The 22,757-nt window shown below is 40.1% G+C and overlaps 1 protein-coding gene across 8 annotated transcripts in view; it reads left to right on the top strand.

Annotated features, from left to right (window-relative positions):
• The window catches only part of GRB10 (growth factor receptor bound protein 10), a 141,753-nt gene that overhangs the window by 77,014 nt on the left and 41,982 nt on the right, over positions 1-22,757 (top strand). For all 8 annotated transcript variants that reach the window (XM_025147273.3, XM_015282308.4, XM_046924477.1 and 5 more), the window contains 2 exons: positions 6,631-6,847; positions 9,628-9,769. In XM_025147273.3, the coding sequence (XP_025003041.1) occupies positions 6,631-6,847; positions 9,628-9,769 (359 nt within the window). The remainder of the gene's footprint in view (positions 1-6,630; positions 6,848-9,627; positions 9,770-22,757) is intronic.

Below are 22,757 nucleotides of genomic sequence, written 5' to 3'. Positions count from 1 at the left end.
AGATGTTTATAAAGTGAATTCTCCCCACCACCGCTCATTAACATGCCTGTGTTTTGTGTTAACGTTTCCAGCCTTTTTGACAGGAATTGAATTAGATGCTCATGGAATTTAAAAAATTACCTGGAGAATACTGGAGTGGCTACAAATTCCCTGTTGATTTCTCTGTGTGACATTTCAGTGAGCTCAAGGATTGCAGATGCTTGTCTTACTGTCGTGCTCGTTTACAGACCATCATCTCTGCTTCTTTCTCTTCTTTCCATGGCATGATCTGTTTAGCATTTGGGAAGCTGCACATACACTGATGCGACCTTCTGTAAGCTAGCAACCACAGTTACAGTGTGAAGTAGAGGATTTTGCTTAAGGTGATGGATGTTACTTAGAAAGTAGAGGGCTCTTCAGTGCGGAGTCCCATGAGGGCACTCTAAGGGTACACAAAGATGGGGAGTTCAGAGGTGCACGGCTGGCATTTTTAAATCAGTCTTACATCACTTTGAACTTGACTATGACTGTGGGAGACAAAGCTGGGCTTGTGTCTTCACACAAACAAACCAACCTCCAGGGTTCTAATGTCAAACAAACTTAGTCTTTGGATACTATTAGGGTTGGGTCCAGCAGTGGACCTGGAAAACAGAATGCATGCATAGGATTTGCATATGTTTTTAATTACTAGTCTTTTTGTTTCTTGTGCAAATCTGCCTGTCTGTGGTTCTTAATGTTGGAGGGAGTGGTTGTGTGGAAGTGGAGCTGATACTGGGAGCTGGGATGTGTCATTGAGCTGTGGCATCTCTGTCAAGGTCATGGAGGAAGTGTCAAAGGAAATTGTAGGAAATTGCTTTGCATCACCCACCTTCTGTTGCATACATCTTGGGTATAGTAATTTCAAGTCTTAGGTGCCTGCAACCATAGGGACCTGTATATAACAAGAACTGCAAGTCCAAATAGGCAACTGGTGCCTGTGGCATCAGTGGAACTGATGCAGATTGTGGAGGGAGGTGAGACATTTGTGTAAGCACAGGAGATGTGCTTATAACATTCAGAGGGAGAAGGGACCTGAGGGCTGTGACTCTTATGTAGAATGGATTTCTTTGTGCGTCCTTACCATACTGTGTGTTGTCAGCAATAGTATCTTGCCAAAAAGCTTCAGCAGTTGGAAGTTGTGAAAAACCTTGTCAAAATAGCATTTGGACATGATACTGGGGGGACGTGCAGCTGTAATACCGTACTCTTTTGCAAACGTTTCCCATAAGAAAGGGTTATCTTGTAAAGAGGAGTTTATGGCAATCCTTACCTGAGTGGTTATTTCTGATAATAAACCATGAGATTTCCACAACACAAAAAACTTGCAAAACACATCACCACTATTAATCCAAGTAACTTAGGTGGTTTTAGGACATCTGGAGACCTGGAATGCGATGTTGAGGTAGATGCTGCAGATATTTTAGATGTCTTTTTCCCTGTTAACTTTTGAGACCTTCTGTTCATTTTAAAATAAATATATTTTTCCTGTATTACCTACAATTTATATAGAGTTTCACTGCATAATCAGAGCAACTGTGTGTGTTCCTTTTCTTTCACTGTTTCCTTCTGACTCCTCGAGGATCAATTAATATGTATTCAAAGTGCCTTGGAAACATCATCCTTCAGCTTAGCTTGGGTTAAATCTTGCTTTAGTTTCACCTTAGCTTTGCCAAGTAGGTTCTTGAATATCATAGAATCATTAAGGTTGGAAAAGACCACTAAGATAATCTAGTCCAGCTATTGATCCATCACTACCATGCCTGCTAAACGATGTCCTTAAGCGCCACATACACGTGTTTCTTGCAAACCTCCAGGGACAGTGATGCCACCTCTGCCCTGGGCAGCCTTTCTCAGAGTAAATTGTTTTTAGTATTTAACCTGAGCCCTGAATATTCAGCACTGACTGAAACTGTTTTGAGGGAACTGATTTACCACAGGCTGTCAGATGGGGAAAGAGGATCAAAATCAGCAGCTGTCCTACTGTAATATCAAGCACTTGTTTATATACAGACTGTTATGTTACCTGTAGTACCAAATACACTTCCATGGAGATGGAGAAGTAGTATAGACTTCTTAAGAATCTTATGCTGAATTCCTAGTAGCACTCGCATTGGTCTTTTCTATGAAATGATATGAGGAGTAAGGCTGAAGAATTAAATTCTGAAATTAGCAAGCATGAAGGAAATTATGTATATAAGTATACAGTATTTTATCACTTAATTCCGGCACTGTTTTTCAGAGTATTCCCTATGAGCTGCCCAGATTGTATGTGAAAAGGAAGGGTGTTTGCTGGGCTGCCATTTAGAGAAATAAAATGTAACCTGGTCTCCAGTCCAGAGCCAGGATTCTTTCCATGTTCAGCACTTTTTCAGTAAACAGAAGCTCTGCAGTGTAACGAGCCCCTTGACAGCCGTGGAAATACCTGCTTAATTCAGGAGGCTGCCACAGATGAAGCTGAGCAGAACTCACTTCAGCATTATCCTGCTTCAGAGTAAGTGGGATCCTGCTCATTCCCATTGCTGAGCTGACACACCAAGGCCAACTAGGACCAAAATAAGTAAATAAATTAGGATCTAGGAGACAGGGGAAGGCTAGAAGCGGAAAGATAAATGGGACTTGGAAGTCCTTTGGTTAGGCACAGGCTGAAGTTTACTCAGACCTAATTGAGTGGCTGTCGTCCCACTATGGTGTGCTCAAAAACAATCAAGTGGTATTCAAAGTGCTTTAATTTTTATGGAGCATGAGAGCTTAGCTTACTAACTCAATAGTGGTTTTATTTTTATAACAGAGTTGTCTCTTGCCTTGGACTGATTTTTTTAATTCTTTCTTGTAATTGAAATCATGATCTAATTTATCAAAAATATTACTTGCAACATCCAGTGGAGCTGGTTTGTGAGCAAAGCCAAAGTTTAACAAACTGTAGGCAAAAAAGCAAAATTAAGTTCATACTGCTGCCAAAGAATGCACTTTAGTTCTACTTGGAGAGAGGAAAGGCATGCCAGTGTTGCTCACTGCCATGCCAAGTAAATTTTCTGAGGGTATAGGGAGTCTCCAGAACTACCAGTATTTTCTCCACCACCAAAAACTTACTACTCAAAAAATAAAATAAACTTTGGAAGTTCTTTTATTAAAAAAAAAAAAAAAAAAGTAAAAAAAAAATAAAATGTGGGAGTTTGTCTGAGCTAGTTTTTGCCAATGTTTTCCTTGAAAAACAACTTTAAAAAGCTCAAGGCTGCTTGCATTTTTGTGCATGGAAGTGATAAGGTAGCCTCCATGCAGTTCAATTCAGAGAAAAAAAAGCAGACGTTGAATATCCCCTTTCACTGCAGAATTTCATGCAGATTAAGGAAAACAGTCATTAGCATCCCTGGAAGTGTATCTCTGAAAGATAGCTGGAGAAAAAAAGTGCTTCCTTGGCTACCTGCGGCTCTGCCCGTCATAACCAACAAAGGTAACCCTTCCAGGTCAGTCGCAGCATTTGTATGTGCGTGTACTTGGAGGAGCAGCATGATAACACACTGACTCAAAGGCTTATGATTTTTAGATTTTGTTATATGCTAGTAAGTCTCCTCAAAATCCAGCTCAGTCAGCATTTTATTCCGCATGATGTGATGTGATCTTGATAGAGATTGAATCTTGCTGGTTGGTAGGGAAGTGTACTCTGAAGGAATGCACTGTATCTGAAATTTCCTTTTGGATACTATACCTGCAAATGATTAAAGCTTATCTCAGAAATCCCGTGGATCGCTAATTTTGTTTTTATTTAATTGAGCTCTGTAGAGAAGCACCACAAATAGTGCTGTATTGCTTGGCAGGCTGAGACATCTGCTGGCACTTCTGAGGCAGGCTGCAGCCGTGAGGTTTCCTATTGCCATGTGCTGAAATCTCTCCAGAACATAATGGTACTTAATAGTAAATGCTATTGTAAAAAGATGAAACTGTATGCAATTCAAGATTGAAGGCTTTATCTCCACAAAGCTTTAGGATCTGCACTCCTGCAAGTTTTGTAGTATAGTTAAATGTTTTAATTAGCGGTGTTTCATCCCTGGAGAAGAGGAACTGACTAGAGGAGTGAAACCAGATTCTGGACTTCAGTGCACCATATTATTAAGAAAGCCTGTCTTGTTGGAAATTGAATTTAGGTGTGTAATTGATATGCTTAAAAGCATGTTAATGGCAATTCAGTGCTTTAAGAGGTGTGCTTGGTTTGCTTACTGTTTTGCATGAAGTGCCTCATTTTGTGCTTTATTAAGACTTTGTATTACACCTTTGTGTCTGTTTGGTTATTCAGGTAGCTTGAGCTGTCTCTTAATTGTTCCTCATGAGTTACAATCATCTGAAAACTTAATGATCTAGCACATTCATGGCCTTCTCTAGGTTTTCAATAAATTAGCACCCTCAGGGACAAAGCTGTACTTCCTCAGAATGTATGCCTTGACTTTCTTCCCTTCCTGCTAAACTGCTGTTAGCGGCTGTAATTCACTCATTGACTCTGTGGTCAGGGTCTTTATTTTGAGCCTCCTTTGCCAACCCCTAAGCTTTTACTTGACAGACATCTGAAACCCTACAGCTTAGTCCTCTGGTACTAAAGATGAATGATAAAATTCAAAAGCCACGTAATCCAGCCTCTCCCTTTTTATACTCCTACTCTTGTGGTTCCCTTCTGATTGCTCAAGAAGTGTTTTAGATATGTGTTCTCTAAACAGGATAAGAATGTGGAGGATGGAATGACATTTAAATTGCAACTCTGTCTTAAGATCCCTCAAAATAGCCTGAAAATTATTGTCAACTTTATCCAAGCAAAGCAAGGACTAGACTATTAGAAAATGCATGAACTGGCAGACAGAGAAGATGGTGTAGCCTAGCAAAGGTGTCTAAATAGTTGGATAGTACCTATGAAGTACAGAGACTGAGGGAAATAGCCATGAAGAAATAAAGAAGAAACCTTTTTGTGGGCGGTGGTGGCTTTTGGGGTGCTCTTTTTGTTTGTTTGTTTTGTGTTTTTTTAATAATGTTCAGACTTAGAAATGCCATGAATACGTTTTCAGTGAAGGCCAAGTGGTTCTTACTTTAGTACTGGTTCTCCTAAGTTTCACTGGGGGATGTAATATTTTTAGTAATGAAATAGAGCTCAGATGCATGTATGTACAGGACTAGCACCATTTCTCAGCAGATTTTCAGCTCATCCAGTGCCAAGAACTATGGTTGTCAGTGTTCAAAACAAATGCAGTGTCAGTGCAGTGATACCGTTTCTGATGATGCCTACAGAAAGTTGATACTGGTACAAAATAACTTATGTTATCTGGGTGAAAAAATTGTTCCCGTTGGCTCAAGTTGGACTCAGTGATCCTTATGGGTCCCTTCCAGCTCAGGATCTTCTACCATTTACCTAGGAAATGTGGCCAAAGTATCAATGTAAGTACTTATTTCAGGCAAGAATCGTATTTTAGGTGCTTTGTAAATGTTAGCTAGTTCTGTTGGTTGTCTCTGCTTCTATCTATCTCTGTCATGAACAGTTTTGAGAAACTAGAGGCAGCTGTGGTACGTTTTTACTGGGCCGGTTGATACAGTTGGAAGAATGGGCAAATTGTTGGAAACCAATTTGATTTTGGTCTGAAGTCATTGTTTACTTCACAGTGACGGTGTGAACAAAAGCAGATACCGATGTGTGTGTTCCTCAGTGTGTTGAACTTCTGATACAGGGTAACTTGTGGCTAGGGAGTAATTAGACTGAGATTGAAGTTCAGAAAGTGGTTAGTTCAAAAGGCTCCCAGTTCTGTTGTCTTACAGAGTAATTATTGTTAAAGAGGAACAAATGAATATGAGTTACTTCCTTGAAGGTAAATTGGCATGTACAGAAGGGTTGGTGCACTTCTTAGGGACTAATGATGTTCTTCCAACCATGCATACCACATCCCTGGTTGATTTACTTTAAGCTCCTTAAGGCAGGAGTCTCTTCAGTGCATTTCAGGAATAAGCTCACAAAACTTCTTATGAAGTCGTTGGAATGACAGTTAAAAACTCAGCATCACCCTTCAAAGCACTGTATCTCAAAAATGGGCAGATGTGCAGATGAGCGGTTTTTAGGAAACTATGACAATAGATTTTCCCACTTATACAGTGGAGGTGTTTATCTTCCACCTTTTGACTTGTTCAACGCTACCCTTTTTTGTCTTTAGGGTAGTGGATCTTCCAAATGTTATTTATCGTACTGTTTGACAGTCTGAGCTTGATACACTGACAAGCTGAACTGAGATGCTTGTGATATGCTCTCGGAAATGTATGTCAGTTTAAGTGGTGCTTCACATCAGCATTGGTATTAAAAATCGCACCAGTTGTAAATTCTATACGTATACTAAAAAGATCAGTAAACGTTGTAGTAGAAATATTTCATTCAGCTTTTTGCTGAAGAAGAAAGATGTGATCACCAGCGGTTTTTTGGTAAGTTACTAACTGCATTTTTTTTTTCTGTAAAAGAAATAAAGGTTTGCACTGTAAAGATATAGCAATCCAATATGTGACAACTTGGCTGAAATCTAGTCTTCGACCTCCCCAAATTTATTTTATCAGCAACTTCCACCTATGTCATGCTGCTTCTCCTTTGTCTTTCAGATGACGATGTGGACCTGGAAGCTTTGGTAAATGACATGAATTCATCATTTGAAAGTTTGTACTCGACGTGCAGTATGCAGTCAGAAACCACTCCGCTCCTTCAGAATGGCCAGCTTAACCGCAGCCCACTGCCCACCTCAGGATCCAGCGCCCTGCAGCCCACGTCTCCCAGGCAGAAGGTGCAGCGGTCTCAGCCCGTGCGCATTATGGCAGTCAGGTAGGACCAGAGGACTGCACCCTGTTTGCTTCAAGTCATCTTGAAGGAGCTTTGAAGGAACTACGTCTTGAAATAGGAGATAAGCTCCAGTAGGGGTCTTGTAGTGTCACAGTGGTCTTCTGCATAGGAGAAGAGATTCACTGGGTAGGTGGAGGATATAGATTTTCCATGTGTTCTGTAAAATGCAAACGTGCCACACTTCTACTTGCTTCATAAGTGTCTGCTGTGCCTTTGACAGCAGGCATGCATAGAAGTGTAGTATTGATAGCAATTTTCAGAAGCAATGTCCATCGTTGGAAACAAATCCAAATGTTTAAAAACTGTTCTGCCAGCAGTACTGACAATTAACAGCTTTTTGACTTTATACATCATGATGAGTGATGTAGTTAGATGAGGTTGTATTCAGCTGGTTTTGATATATAAAAATGCCTCTCTTAGTGGAGGCTTCCTGTTGGGTCCAAGACAAATGAAAAATGAACACATTGTACTTCTCTAACCATTCTTCCTAGAGCACTCTATTTCACTTGAGTGTATTCTGGTAGACATTACAGAAAAAGAAGTGTTTAGGTTGTCTCGCTGTTGTCAGGATGGGGACTTGAATTCAAGTTTAAAGTGGAATACTCCACTTTACAACAGACTGGTGATAACTGGAGAGTCTATAGATAGCATAGAGGTTCTTAAAATCTTTTTAAGAAAGGTCAGTACGTGCAGGTACATTTCTTGAATCATTATATTTGGATATACTTGGAGTTTTCTCTTCCTTCCAGCTGACAAAGGCTTCTCTGAGACAAGTGGGGAGAAATAATAATAGAAGAAAGATCCAAGATCTAATAAGGATTGCTCCTAATTCTTTACATTGAGTTATTTCCTATGGGAATTATATTCTTAAGACAGGCGGCTTTGCTATATGAAAGTGTAGTATGCAGTTACTGTGTACTACAGCCAAGTCAGTTAATGATGCAATTGTTTTTACAAGTTTCAGATTTAACCTTGAATAGTGCTGTATTAACAAATTCACTCTTTCTAGCAGTATAATTCATGTTTTGTTCTAAGTTTCTTAGTCAAAACAGTCCTTTTAATTGTTTTTGGCATTTCTAAACTTAGATACTTTCTTTGTAAAACAATCTAGCTTTCTGAACTCTGTGCTTCTGTAAATCCTATAGACCATCATGTGTTTATCATTGAAGAAAATAATGGCAAAAGTTTTATTCAGATTTATCTAGACATCTTTCTAGTACCTGGCAGTGGCTGTGTCTTTTCCTCAGCCACAAGAAAATGGTTATTATTCTTGAAAGTACTGCTTTGTGTTTATCTCAGTAACAACATAAATGATGCATGGCAGCATTCTAGGCAGAGCAAGGTGCAGCATAGTCTGATTTCAAGTTAAGAAAACAGCACCTTTTGAATTGCCAAATCTGTAATTCCAGTTCTTATAGCGGAGATCATTGCAAATGTGTAGTCCAAAATTTGCAATACAAAGAACTATTACACAGTTGCTGAAATGTTAAGTCCACTGTGTGAAGAGATCCCATGTGATTTTTTACTTCATGCTTTACAGAAGTGTGCACGCAGGTAGCACAAAAAATGAAGCAGTCATTTCTGTAGCCCATAGGTACAGTTGGAGCCTGCTATTGATAGCAAAAAACAAAACTATAGGGGTCATTCATGGAATACTAAGGCAACTTAATTAGGGGATAGAATTAACGTGTGGAGCAGATTCTGTGTTAGTGATTTTTGTCAGCACTGCAGTTGTGGTGTCGGCATGGGAAACAAGTGTACTCAAAATGGGATGTGTTGTTAGAGGCAAAACCAACAGTTGTGTCCAAGAGGGCTCTGGTAGGAGCTTGCTGAAGGTAGTAGGCTGAAGAACATATGAAAAAAAAAAGAAGTGGTCAAATTAAGTTTTGAGCGATTTGCATTTCAAATACAGGAGTTAGTTGATTGCCTTTGGAAACTTTTACAGTTGCCACTAGGTGGTGCATTCTGCAAAGGAGTTAGAGGCAAACCTGACATTGAGTCACCTAGTAACAGGACCAGTAGGAAACTTAAAGCAGTGTGTATGCTAGTGAACAGGTGTTACATCTTTTCTAACATTACTGTGCTAACGGGTAGACCTTCAGTTAGTGTGAGCAGTAAAGGTGTACTGCAAACTGGAACTTGAAATTGTTTTGGTCCTACTTAGACTTAATGAGATGCATCTCAGGAGATGCATATAAAACTTGTCTGAACAGTAATCTTACAAGTGGAGTAAGCTTGGAGAGCGTAATTGCAGTTTATTGCTCAAGCTGACTTAGAAATAGAATGTCGTATTGTAATGAAGTGACAGCATCAATTTCAACCTCAGCCTACCTGCTTTACTGGGAGACATGTTTGTTTGCAGATCCATGTGGAATTTGGCTCCAAATTACTGCAGTTACGTCCTCCTCCTTTTTTAGGCCAATTTGAAGATCTTAACTGACTTTCTGACACATGGAGCTTAAGCCTGTAAGTTAGTGCTTACAACAGAGGGTATAGACTGATATTTCTGTTTACTTTTTGTGCATGATTACCTTATTTATTCACCAAAGTGATGGAGTTATAAGCAACAAAACAAGCTAGATGCGTGATTGGTCGTTCTTTTTTCACATGCAGTTACCTAAATTGGGCTTGCAGTTGATGCAGCTATAGAGTTGTCTTTTTTTTTTTTTCTCTTTTTTTAATGTTAGTACACTGAATGGTGGAGCAGGAGATACAGGCCTGGTGATGCCAGTTTACTCCTCTTAATGCTTCTATGTCTGTAGGCGTCTACAAGAAGAAGAACAGCAATTCAGAACATCGTCGTTGCCAGCCATACCAAATCCATTTCCAGAACTCTGTAGTCCTGCAAGCTCTCCCGTGCTGGCCCCTGGATCTTTACCTCAGAGTCAACCTGCTAATAAGCATGTGAGTATGGCACAAAGCTTTCTGTCATATGTTCAAACCCGCAGTGAACAATTTCATTTTGAAGGCAGAGACTAAGTTTCCAGGTACCTAGAAACGTCTGTAGGCTTTGTCTGTGAGTAGGGCAGCACTAGCAAGAGAACATCTTCAGAGAGGCTTCAAAGTTTTTGTTCCTTGTTAAAGGTTTGTAAGAGTAAAGCAAGTCTTTTTCAAGCATACGCATGTTGTCAGTGAAGTGGTAATGCTTAATATCTTTGGAATTTCATTATCCAAGGTAATGACCTACTGATTCAGAAGTCAGGTTAGGGTTGGAGCAGCAACTGTGAATGTTACACCACATAGTCTAGTTGCCTCAGAGCCATTCAACAGCCTGTTTCCATTTAAAATTCATTGCCTCTATAAGTAGCTGTCTGTTTTCTTTAGTGGCACGGTGCCTTATTGTTTTGCTGTTCTTCAGAAAGCAAAATTCAGTTCTTAGAGCATGTAACCAGGCACAGCTCCTTCTAGTGGGACTGATGAGCAGAACTGTCCCATGGCTGAGTAGCTTCCCAAGTCCCTTACAATGAAGTTCTTTACAGTTTTGTAAACTATTCTGTCTTGCACTGGGGTTTAAAAAAATACCCCCACACAAAAAGCAACAAAGTGTTGCTTATACTGAATACTGTCTCAAATGGAGACAGTACCACAAGCATGATGTTGTTCTGTATTGCTGCTGGTTTAAGTTTGTAAGTAGTTCCTACGATTGGTATGGCTGATAAAAGGGTCTGGGGAGGCAGTCCAGCTGTAAACAGTAAGCCATAACATACTGTCCTGTATATTCTGCATTATTTTATATCTCTGTAAACAGCTGTCAGCTTTCTTGAAAGATACAGTGCATCTTCTTTGGTTTTGCAGTATTACTTACACATATAAAAGTTGAGATAATGAAATAATGGCTGAAGAGAAAACTGAGTCATGCAGTTATAAATCTAACATGGTCTTGTGTGAGTCCTCACTAACTGCTAAGCAGAGAGGCTGTTCTGCCAAGGGAGCGGTAATCTGACTCTGGGGAGAGAAAATAATGGCCAATTCTCTAGTGTGTGCTGGCTCTTGCCAACAGAACAACAGCATGGCTGCCTTTGGGAGGCAAGCTGAAGTTACAGATGAACCTGCATTTATCTTTCTCAATATTTCTCACTTTCAGGGATTCTTTGCTTTCTATTTTTGTTTCAGTAGATCTAGCCATGCCACCAAAGGAATAGCTCTACAGAGCCTTAAGAATCCTAAAATATTTTTGGGTGATATTTAGAAACTAGGGGTTTAACAGTATCTAAGAATAAAAGTAAACATACCCTTAACATATGTAAGAAAGTGGCTATAAAGACTGAATAATAGCAGTTTTTTTCTAAATTCTACTTCATAATTTTCTGTTAAAAATATGCTTAATCTTAAAATGCTGAATTGTGACAAGCCATTCCAAGGCCTAAAATAAAATACATACTTACATTGCATAGCTGTGTGTGCTGCTCAATTTTTTAATCAAAGACAAACCATTGTAATTGCAAAAGTTGTAGGGTGTAAGAGGAGGAGGTGAAACGTTTAGACAGTAATGACTTCTATAGATGCAGATACACTGCTCATTTTAACTGATATCAACTGGTTGGAGGCAAATAAGAAACACTCACTTTAGGCCAAGGGAAAGGCAGGAAGTCGTTATTTTCTTCTCTTCAGTGAAATTGTAGAAACAGAACAGAAAAGGTGAATTGTTTCTTCATGAAGAGAAACATTTTGTTTAATATCTCAGATTTAAATGTGAAGTATTGCAGGATAACAAAAAAAAACCCTGCCTATTCAGCCTCCCCAGAGCACCTTCATTATATTTAATTTAGTTGTAGTGCCATTCAACAGAATCTGGAAACATAATAATTGGTTTAAAAAAATTCTTAAGAAATGTTACAAATTTTCGTAACTTCATCCACTTAAAAAAAAAAAGGTAAACGTTGGGAATTTTGATATATTACTTTAGGATACACTTTTGTTTAGGTAAGTGGTTTATACGCTACTGGTTAACAGAGTAAATGACAAGGTTAGTTAAAAGAGGATTGCAAAAGCACATTTTAATGGCCAGGATTTAGTGAAAATGAGCCATATTAAAAAAAAAAACAATAACAAGAAAAACTTGAATGCAAACTATAGATTTAGAATGCTGAATGCAAAGCAAGATCAAACATAATGATGCTTAATGTAAGGTTCTCTGCTTGCAGGTTATAAACAAGGATTAAAATTGGAGATTGGAATGAGCTGTTCTGCTTATATGGGTTATGCGATGTGTTAATGAAAAGGGATTCCCTGCAGCCTGCTGAGCCTTTGGGGGCAAATAGGCAAAGAGCAGTTGCAGTCTGTACTGCTGAGCCCCAAAAGCTCTGATAAGAAGTTATGTCACAGCATGTGAGTGGCATGGGCAAAATATTACCTTTGGTCAGCTTCTATACAGGGGACTTGAGAGGTCCCCAAGTCATCTTGGGCTGCAGAATGAAGTGGATATATTGTTTGCTGACTGCACTGACCAACATCCATGGTCTGGGGCAGGTCTGAGCTAATACAGCTGTGTGACCAAACGCTTCCTAGCATGAGAGGTTAAAAAATGTGTTGTAGTTAAACAGGCACATGCTCCTAGGAGGGTCAGTGTTATTATCCTTTCTTACAATTCTGCAGGTAGAAAAAGCCCATTTCGTGTTAAGCTTTATTCTGGGAAGTTTTAGATGTCAATCCATGCAGTTCTGTATAAATTAGCACCACTGAAGTCAACAAGGTTGTGAGCACAGGGGTGGGAAAAACTGAATACTTGGGCTGCTGAATCAATAGCTACCTAAGAAAAAACATGACTTGAAATGGTTGTAATTTCATCAGCTACTGATGTGGTGAGCAGGGTACTCCGGATGTCTCACGTGTGGAGAAATGATGACCCTTCAAGCAGTAACTGCCAAAAAGCTTTTAAGTTCTTTTTCTAAACATAAAGTACCAACTAAACGTCTGAACTAAGAAAGTTGTGTCCATCAGCTTTGGCAGGTGAGCTCTGACCGGAGAGACTGCGGAACTACATGTTCCTATCTTTATCATGTCCTTCAAGCACCACCCATCCGCCTTCCCCACAGCGCCTGGCCCCCAGCCAAGCAAAACTCCAGCAGATCTCGCAACTGCCTCAGTGCCCCCGCTTTCTGCCCTGGGAAGGACAGGTGAAGGCAGGAGCAGGAAGGAAGTCGTGCTCGATGGGGCACTGCAAGACCCTTTTTCCCATGTCTGTCTTTGTGAGAAGTGTGCGCACCTACAAACAAGGAATCACTGCGTGTCTGAGGGGGCACTGATTGCAAGTATGGAAGAAGGGCAGCTGCAAGTTTTTAAACATCATTTACTTAACCGGATAAATATGTTTGTGTAGGAAAAACGGTGACCAGAAAATTACACCAAACCGAGACCAAACATTCATCTAAAAAATTGCTAAAAACATCAGGCAGCAAGGTTGCCACTAATTGGAGTCCAGCTTTGTGTTGCTGGTATAAACTAAGAACTGGTTGGTAACTTAGGTTATAATTTTTGGTTGTGTACAAATATTTTGGAAAAAGTATGCAATAATTACATGTAGGTCACTGCGATGCCACAGGATATTAGTCTAAAGTATCTTGTGTGAGTCAATGAAGCTTTCAACTGTAAAAATAGGGCAAATTTCTCACATCCCCCCTCTATACAGCCCAGGCAAACTTCCAAATAGCAGTTTGATGCACCAAAATTGCTTACTCTTTTCTAGCAAATTAAATTTACAAATGGGTATGAATTAATGTTATTCTTTTTTCCAGATTTAGTAACCCTTCAGGGGAAGTCCTGTGAACAGACTTTTTAGTTTTGTTTTAATTCCATGTTACAATAAATTTATTTATTTTTTTGTTTTTTCTTCCTTCAAAGCTTTCATATTGACTCTTTTGAAGACAAGGATGTTGATTTTCAAAAGAATAGCTGTATAAAAGTATGAACTTTTTATAATGAAAACTGCATGTACCATGTTAAATTTTACAGGTGTGACAGACTGGAATAACATTTACTAACAAGACTTGTTGAGAACAACTGTTGATAAAAGGATGAGTGAACAAGTCTTTACTTCCTCTAAACAGGCCAAATCCTGCACCTAAATTAACTCAGGCAATTCCTTAGGTCCAAGGTCCTTAGGTCCTCAAGGCTCTCCCTTTGGCCCAACTATAAAATGTGTTTCCATGGCCATGATGCATCATCTTGTCTTCCTCAAATTTTTCTTTGAATTAAGACTCTTAAGCTAAATAAATAAATCATACATAGATCACTCTGTAAGATATTTAACTTCTTTTTTTTTAATTTTTTAAAAGAAAGTTGAGATTGGGAAATCACAGAGTCACAGAATGGCTCCTGATGGAGCCCAGGATATCATTGCCCAGGATACCATTTGCTTTCCAAGCTGCAAGAGCACACTGCTGGCTCATGTTAAATTTTTCATTTACCAGGACCCCAGGACCTTCTCTGCAGGGCTACCTACTCTCAAGGACTGCTCCTTCCAGTCTGTATACATGCCTGGGATTCCCCTGGCCCAAGTGCAAAATCTTGCACTTTGCTGCGTTGAACCTCATTAGGTTCACCTGGGCCCACCTTTAAAGTCTGTTGAGGTCCCTCTGAATGGCACCCCTTCCTTCCACTGTGTCAACTGCACCACTCAGCTTGATGTCATCAACAAACTTGCTGAGGGTGCACTCAATTCCATCACCGATGTCATTGATAAAGATGTTAAAGAACACCTGTCCCAGGACAGACCCCTGGGGGATACCGCTCATTACCAGCCTCCAACCTGGACATAGAACCATTACTCACCACCCTCTGTCTGTGGCCTTTCAACCAATTCCTTATCCATTGGGTGGACCACCCATCAAATCCACATCCCTCCAATTTGGAGATCAGGGTGTGGTGGGGGACCATGTCAAAGGCCTTGCACAAGTCCAGGTCAGTGACATTGGTTGCCTTCCCTTTGTCCACCAACGCTGTCACTCCATCATAGAAGGCCTCCAGATTGGTTAAGCATCCTCTGGTGAAGCTGTGCTGGCTGTCTCAGATCACACGCTCATTCCTTGTGTGATCAAGCATGTTGTCCAGGAGGATCTGTTCCATGATCTTCCCAGGTATAGAGGTGAGACTCACTGGCCTGTAGTTCCCTGAGTCCTCCTTGCTCCCTTTCTTATGAGTGGGAGTGATGTGACCCTTCCTCCAGTCATCCGAGACCTCATCTGACAGCCATGACTTTTCAAATATGATGGAGAGTGGCTCAGCAACCCACTCAGCCAACTCCTGCAGAACCTTGGGATGCACGCCATCCGGCCCCATAGACTTGTACACATTCAGTCTCATGAGGCAGTCTCGGACTCACTCTGCCCTTACAGTGGGGAAAGATCAGGCCTCTGTGGTGGGGCTATAATCTGTCTGTATAAAACTGTACCTTGTATTTGCCTGGGTACCTCTTACTTGGAGAAGCAACACTTTCCCAAACCAGATGAACTAAATGCAGTGGACAAATACTAAGATGACATGTAGGAAAGGCATCTCATTTCTTGTCATCTTGTGACCTGTGTTATGCGGATGTGTTGTCCAATTACTCTTGAAGAAATTAGGGAGTGAGCTCATGTGGTTTTGAAAATCTCAGTAGCTCATTACTGAAGATGAGACTAATGAAGGAAGTAGTAATGAGTTCACTGGACTGTACAGCCAGCCTTAAATGCTGACGGTGCACGGTCCATGGGTGTCTGGAGGCTTTTTAGACAGACCATTGGAGTCTGATGTGGCCCAGGACCAGGATGGATTCAAAGCCACTATTTCTTCTTCTTCATGCCTGTTACATCATGAGGCTTGGTAGAAAGAATTGAGTCTTTTCACATACTTGATTTTGGGAAGTGCCAGAACAGTAGCTGTAGTCCCAACATTGATTACTGGAAATAGGAAGAGCGTCTTGCATTCAAACCGAAAAGTATGTTATTTGTTGGAGGGCGTTCTTTTTTTTTTTTGTTTTGTTCTTAATGACGCAAACCTGGCCTTGCTCCCGGGAGCGTTCTGGCTCTCTACCCAGAGGCGAACATGCTGCAGGCAGGCTGTGTGCTGAGGAGTGTGGCCACGCTGCGGGGGGACACTCCGCTAGGCCTGGCCTACCGCCTGCACTGGCAGCCCCGCAGGACTGCTGCCGTGCAGCATGGCCTGCAGCTACCTTAACAACCCCGTTGCAGTAGCAGCACCGTTGCAATTAGCTGTTAGGACCGCCTCATGTAAATAGTGAGCAGGCTGTAGCATTAGCTATAGTAGCTGTGCATTGACGTGTTCACACCGCGCTTTTGTCTGCACAGCTTAGGCGTGGCCTTGCACGTTTTTTATTGTGTAACAACTTTCTTGGTATCTTTTGATAATAGTACAGTGAAAATAAAATTTAGCTATCCTCTACTTTGATCAGGAGTTGATAGAATTGAGAAGCTATCAGGCTGAAGGTGTGGGGAAAAATGAGGAGATGTGAGAAATTGTAATTCTTAGTGAGGCAGGCAGAAGTGGGTTTTAATATAAACATCAGTGCAGTAGGGAATTAAAAAAAAAAAAAAAGCCCAGAACTATATTGAGTGATTCTAATTACACTGTGAATGAACATCTGAGATGAATTAGAGATGTCATAACTTTATACTGATAGCCTTTAAGGAGCCACCCAACATCATGAGCGTTTTTACACTGAGTCTAAGCTCCCCTTGCCCTCTGGGCTGTCTGTATTCAAGGTGCGGATTGTGATCTGACTTAAGCGTTCTGAATAAAAACCTTTTGGACCTCTGCTGCCCAAGTAGGGCAGATGAAAGAAAGCACCAGCTAGAAACAGGGAACTTTGCCACTATGTACCCTATGTTGTCTTGCAGCACCATGCTGTTCCCAGCATCCAGCAGATGAGTTGGTTATGAGGTTGCTTCTGAAACCTGAGGTGATCCAAGGCAGCCCTTAGAGAATGGGGCTGGCACCTGCTGCTGAGCTGCATGCAGTCTCCTGGTGGGTGCTCTGGATGTGCACAGTGTGGGACTGGGAAGGTGCCCAACTTTTAACTTGATCATTGGCATCCACTTCTAGGGACAATGGGCAGAGCCAGTGTTCAGTGTTCACTTCCAAGCTCTCAGAAGAGTGGCTGCACAAGTGTTGGGATTGATGCTGTTCGTTCTCAGCAGGAAGAAAGCTTTTTTAGACTTGCAGTAATTACCTGTAGCAGTGAAGTGTGCCCACACTTAAAAAGGGAAATCTGTTTGAAATTTCTGTCTTTACTTAGGCAGTGACTGTGTGTGGTTACAGAGAGGACGAATGAACTTCCAAGTTCATTGGTGTGGTAATCGGATGTTTATGCATTCCTCTAAAACTTACATGTGTGTTTTTGTTCCACTTCCTAAATGGAAGGAATATTAGATGGAATCTAATAACGTTTTTGCATTAGAAGAGTACAGCTGAGTTAATTAAATCATCATGGGACAAGTTTCTGTTCTTTGTTCTCTTGATTTATAGTCTCCTTATTATTATCAAATTCTTACTGTATTATTCTTTCTCCTTAGAGTGCAAGATTACTGTTCTAAAAAGTGATTTTGTTTAAATTATGTAAGTACCTTCAGTTTTTGCTTTAGCCTGACGGTAATCTGAACATCATTCACAAATTGTACATAAAAGTAAGTTCAATCTGAACTTGTTAAAAGGCAAGCCATCACCAGTTCATAAAAGCAATGTGTTCCTCCATTGGCATTAGGATTGTTTATTCCGTCCAGTGATAGATCTTGCTACTGTAAGGGTTACTGGAGCCTATCTATCCCGCTGTATTTCAGGAAGCAAGAGTTGAAAATGTCTTCATGATGACATGAAGAATAAGTGTTTGTTTTTTCTCCTGTTGCTGAGGGGGAAACGATTAGCATTTGGAAGCAAAGTGGATTAACCATCAGCTGGGAGTTGGGATGTGAGCCTGTGCTGAGCACAGAGTGTTTCTGGGTAAGGTGGAAAAAGTAATTGTATCCCAGCAGGCTTATAATAAGTGAAATTTCATTAACAGCAAAACAAAAAAATCTTCCATGGGTTTTTGTGATTGGAGGAGGATGAAGGCTGGCAAGGGCTTTTAAAGCTTTCTTAGTTTCTTATCGAACCAAAGCATCGCCGTCTTTCCAGCCACCCCCTTTATCTGCCTAGACACACCATCAGGCCAGAGTGAGAAACTGCTCTGCTTTATGGGGATATGTAGGCATGGCACTTGCCCATTCTCCGGGAATGGTTTCAACACTACTTTCCACTGCACATGCAATTTCCTCAGTGTGTGCTGTGTTTCTAAAAACCTAAGTTTATTATCATGTACCTTTATAAACCTAAGTTTATTGTCATATGCACCTTTTGCTTGCTTCGTGCCTCAGGAACAGGCTTAGAATGTTTCAGAAGGCATTTTCAGGCATACTGAAGAATACTCAGCTGTCATGCAGGGGCTGGGCATGAAGGAACAGCTTCAGGTGCCTCCAGTGTCTGTGTTCTGCAGCTGCAAAGGAAGCTTAAGTTACTGCGTGTAGTCTTGCATGTGTTCCTGTACTCGCCTTGTCATTCACCTTTCCAAAACATGTTTCCCACCATCTTTGACAGAGTAGGTAATAGGAATAGAAGCCATCCATCCGGAAGGAAAAATTACTTTAAAAAGTAAAAATAAAATAAAATGAGGGGCAAAACATTACAGAGAAGAATATTCTAAGATAAAAAACAACATTCTAGTAGTCACACTTTTCCCTATTGCTTACTGAAATCCACTGAAACCAAGCAAACTACAGTATTTCCAGACCTTTTAAATACCTCTACACATGTTCGCAATCACTCTCATTCCCCAAATACTCAGTTGAGTGTTACAAACTGGACACGTGGTCTATGGTAAGTGACAAGTATCAGGTACACAGTTTTAGTGCAGAAGGATGCCTATCATGCTTTAAGTTAAGAATGTTCTTCACTAAGTAGTCCCAAGCTCCTGATTAGTTAAGTGTGTTTCGATGTTAAGTGTATATATCCTCATACACGCATATATACACTTAACATTAAAAAGCATACACCTGTATATACATAGGAGGATAGATGGCTTGCAGTACTGTCTCACACCTTCTAAATGATCTGTGGAGCAATTTGAAAAGAAACGGGCATACAGATTACCCTCCTCTTCATTAGACGAAGACTTGAAAGCTGACATTTAGGGAATAGCAACAACTAATCATACAATAAAACCTCGTATTTGCTATACTCAAAATATTTCTCAATTTTAAATACAGTTTTATTCTATGAATGATTTTCATGGGTGACCTTTGCACCTTTTTCTTTAACATGCTAAGTAGTTTGGCAAAGCACTGTAAAGCTTGTTCAAGTGAGACTGAGCCTTGACTCTTGCGTTACAGCCTTGTCAAATCCTCTGATAGGCAGACTCAATTTCAGACTGAAAAATGTCCTAGCTATGCTTGAAGCTCATGTCATTTTGCTTGTAGTATTAGAAAGATACTAAATGTACTTAAGAACCTAATACTAATTTCATTTTCTGTGCACTTCACAGGAGGTGCTGAAGTTGAGCTTTACTCCTGAATGTTGGGTTTTGCTCTGACTAGTGGTTTTAATGCACTTCACTGAAGATTGTTCATGCTTCTTGTTTATCGTTGAGTATCCGTACGTTTCATAATTTGCATCCTTGTCTGTTCCTCCCCTCCCCCCCCCCCCCCTCGCTTTTTTTTTTTCTTTACTAAACAGAAGAAAAACGTAATCTTTCATCTTCTGAGAGGAGTAGAGTGCTTGTGAGCTGGAGCTGGCAGGAAAGCACTGCGTTCAGTTCCAAGACTGGGGAATGTATATTTCGAACTATTTGTACAGTGTGACACATTCCTTAATATTTTCTAGGATATTAATAAGACAGCAAAGTCTGTCAGGAGGCAACCGGCTATATTTTTGCAAATGTACCTTCAGTGTAATTTCCCTTTGCTCTCAGTGAACATTTAGTTCTGCATTACACTGCAAGTTACAAATGAGCATTTGCTTACAAGCTAATTAAGCATAGCTTAGAGCAGTACTTAATTGCAACACTTAGAGCAATACAGAGGAACTTAAAGCCAATCTAGCTAACGAGAAATTAACTTAGAGAACTGCACAAGGTTGCTCTAGTTGCTCTGTGTGTAGGCTTCATTCTGATTGCCCTCTCTTATTTGCCTGGAATGGCACTTGAGCAATCACACACTTGTTCTAGGAGAAATTATAGGATTTTAAACTAAAGCAGGAAATTCTGCAAGAGGTGGTATGGGCACGATGGGCTCTCTGAGTGGGTCAGGAAATATCTTGCATGGCAGCTGCTGGCTTTGAATATCTCTAACAGTTCATCCATCTAATAGATGGCCAAATGGGTCTAAGCTGAAAGACTTTGCTATGTTGGTGAATAACCATTAACATGAAAGAGCTGAATGAACTTTATGAAGTTTCTGTAGAAAGCTTTCTATATATTACTCTCATCCTTTAAATAAATAAACAATCTAGTAGATCTGCAGGTGATTAAATGAATTTTACAGCACTGTAAACGTGCTCACATTAATTCTCTTTCTTGAGCCTTCTCTAACATACAGCTCTAAAAACTGTGATTGTTAACTGATTCCTGTCCAGCAAAATGATTGAGGATGATGTTGATGCAGAGGGCCTGTTTTTCCTCTAAGCCAGAACCTTACAAGTGCTAATCTCCCTACGTTCAAATAGCAGCCATTAAGGAAAGGGAGACCAATAAAATTCTAGCAAAAATAATGTAAAAAATGTTTACGGTACCAGACGTCATTCACAGTGACTGCATTCCTTTATGAGCTTGCAGTAACCTCTGCTTTCTATGTCATTTGTTTCATCTCTTCTACCAATTATGTGTCTTCTGAACATAAATTTATATCAGGAGATGCTGCTTAAAAACAATATCTGGGTAAGGGCATTGAAGGAGAGTGTGGAGGAACTGCTTACTTCTCTCTGTGAGGTGCTTTGTTACTCCCTTTTAAAGCTGTAATTGTAGGGAAGTAAAAACTCATTTCTTTTCCCTCAGAATGTGACAGTATTTAAAAGGAATTTCAAACCAGTAAAGTCTCACTGAGTTCAATAAATATATCAGTAGAAATATTCGAGAAGAAAGTATTTAAAGTCTGAGTTGAGTGCAACTTACGTTACATAGCACAGCTGTGTGTTCTAGTGGCAAACTTGGTTCTTCATACAAAAGGGCTTTGTCCATTATTTTTGAGTAAAAAAAAATTCTGTTGGTGCAAACTTTCACAAGGCCAGTTTTACTGACTCAATAGGTCCTTTGAGAGGCTGAGAGATTCTCCTTTTTCACTATAGCCACATTTTCGGTTGTTCTGAGCACTAGCAGTACTTGGAAAGGACATATTTGACTTTTCATAACGTGATTGCAAATTAGGTTTATATGCTGCAACTGAACTACTCATATTCGGAATTAGTACTTTGCTTAGATACCGAATTATAAAAGGTGCGCATTAATGCAAGACTAACTCAGAGTCCTTATCTACACTGAACAAGCAGTAGGAATGCCTTGTTTTTCATACTGTGCACTGGCATTTTTTTGTTGCTGCTGAAAAGCGGTATGTAGGTGAATGAACACATCCAGCACAGTTACTTATTCCAACTGTGGACAGTCCTTTCTTGAATCTCAGCTTGCAAGACTTTCAGATGAAAACCTCTATGTTTGGAGAAAGACACTGGAGTTTCTTGCTGTAGGTGATCTTCACCTTTCTGTATCTGATCTCATATTGTGAAAGCTTGTGTCAGTGGTTGACTGGGACTCAGTGTACAAAGTCACACATAAACTCTAACAAGAGTTGGGTTTATTCACCCTTAAGTTATCAGACCCCTGCTGTCAGATTTCTTCAGGGTATGTATGGTAGCCCCAATCTTTTACTGTCCTTCTGCTCAAACACCTCTTCATTTTAACAACAACACTTAAAAGCTACTTCAGGAAGGTACTGCTTTCCATATTTTGGCTCATAGCCTCATGTCTGGCCAAAGGACCCTTGTGTATGCTCCACTCAAAATTCTGTTGTTCCATGTGAGAACAAAAAGTTAGTTACATTTTTTTTTCTATTTCCCTTTGAATTTATTCTGTACGAAAAGTAGAATAGAACTTTCTAACAAATACCTCTACAGAGCAAATCTTAAGTAATACTTCTTTACTCTTAAGAATAGAAAGATAAAGAAATGTAATATTATTAAACTTTTTATTGTAATTTTTCACAGTGTCAAGAAATAGAATAGTCTTTTGGTGGGATTTATTTCTGTGATTAAGTTGGTAACCTGAGTTGCTTGTCTGGGTGTCTCCTACTAGTTGATATAGAAGAGTATCTTTCAAGAATATTCATGACATTTTATGGTAGCAAAACTGTAGAAGATAAATTGTAATGAAGGGCCTTTTTCTCTCTCCATTGACCATAGAACCTAAGTGATAAGTGACGACTGTGTGCTTAGGTTGAGGTAGATAGTGACAACTGAAGTGGATACCACCTTTGCAGATTGAATGGAGTGCAAAAAAAGAATCTTCAACTAGGCAGTGACCTGTGATGTAACACCTTCTTTCCTTCCCTTAAGTTACTGAACTTTTTTATAAGGAGCAAGTCTTGCTTTGTTTCTAAGTGGGAGATTTATGTTGCCTGATCACGTTATTGACTGGCCTCCTCATCAGTTACTCCACGTGGCAGAAACAGCAGAATTTGTGTAACAGGAGAGATGCTGCCAACCGCAGGGCTAATTTTGTTTGTCATCTGTTGTAGACCTCAGAAAAATGACCAGTTTATAACTAGATTCCTTTTGTATAGACTAATTAAAGCCAGTGCTCTTCCACACATTATGTTGGTATTTTAACTCATGTATGTAACATTCAGACATCTGAAGTAGCATTTTTCAACAGATAGACTTA

Source organism: Gallus gallus, chromosome 2 (assembly GCF_016699485.2).
Source record: "Gallus gallus isolate bGalGal1 chromosome 2, bGalGal1.mat.broiler.GRCg7b, whole genome shotgun sequence".
NCBI lineage: Eukaryota > Metazoa > Chordata > Aves > Galliformes > Phasianidae > Gallus > Gallus gallus.
Note: the sequence above shows the minus strand (reverse complement) of the source record. Positions and strands in the feature narration are given on the sequence as shown.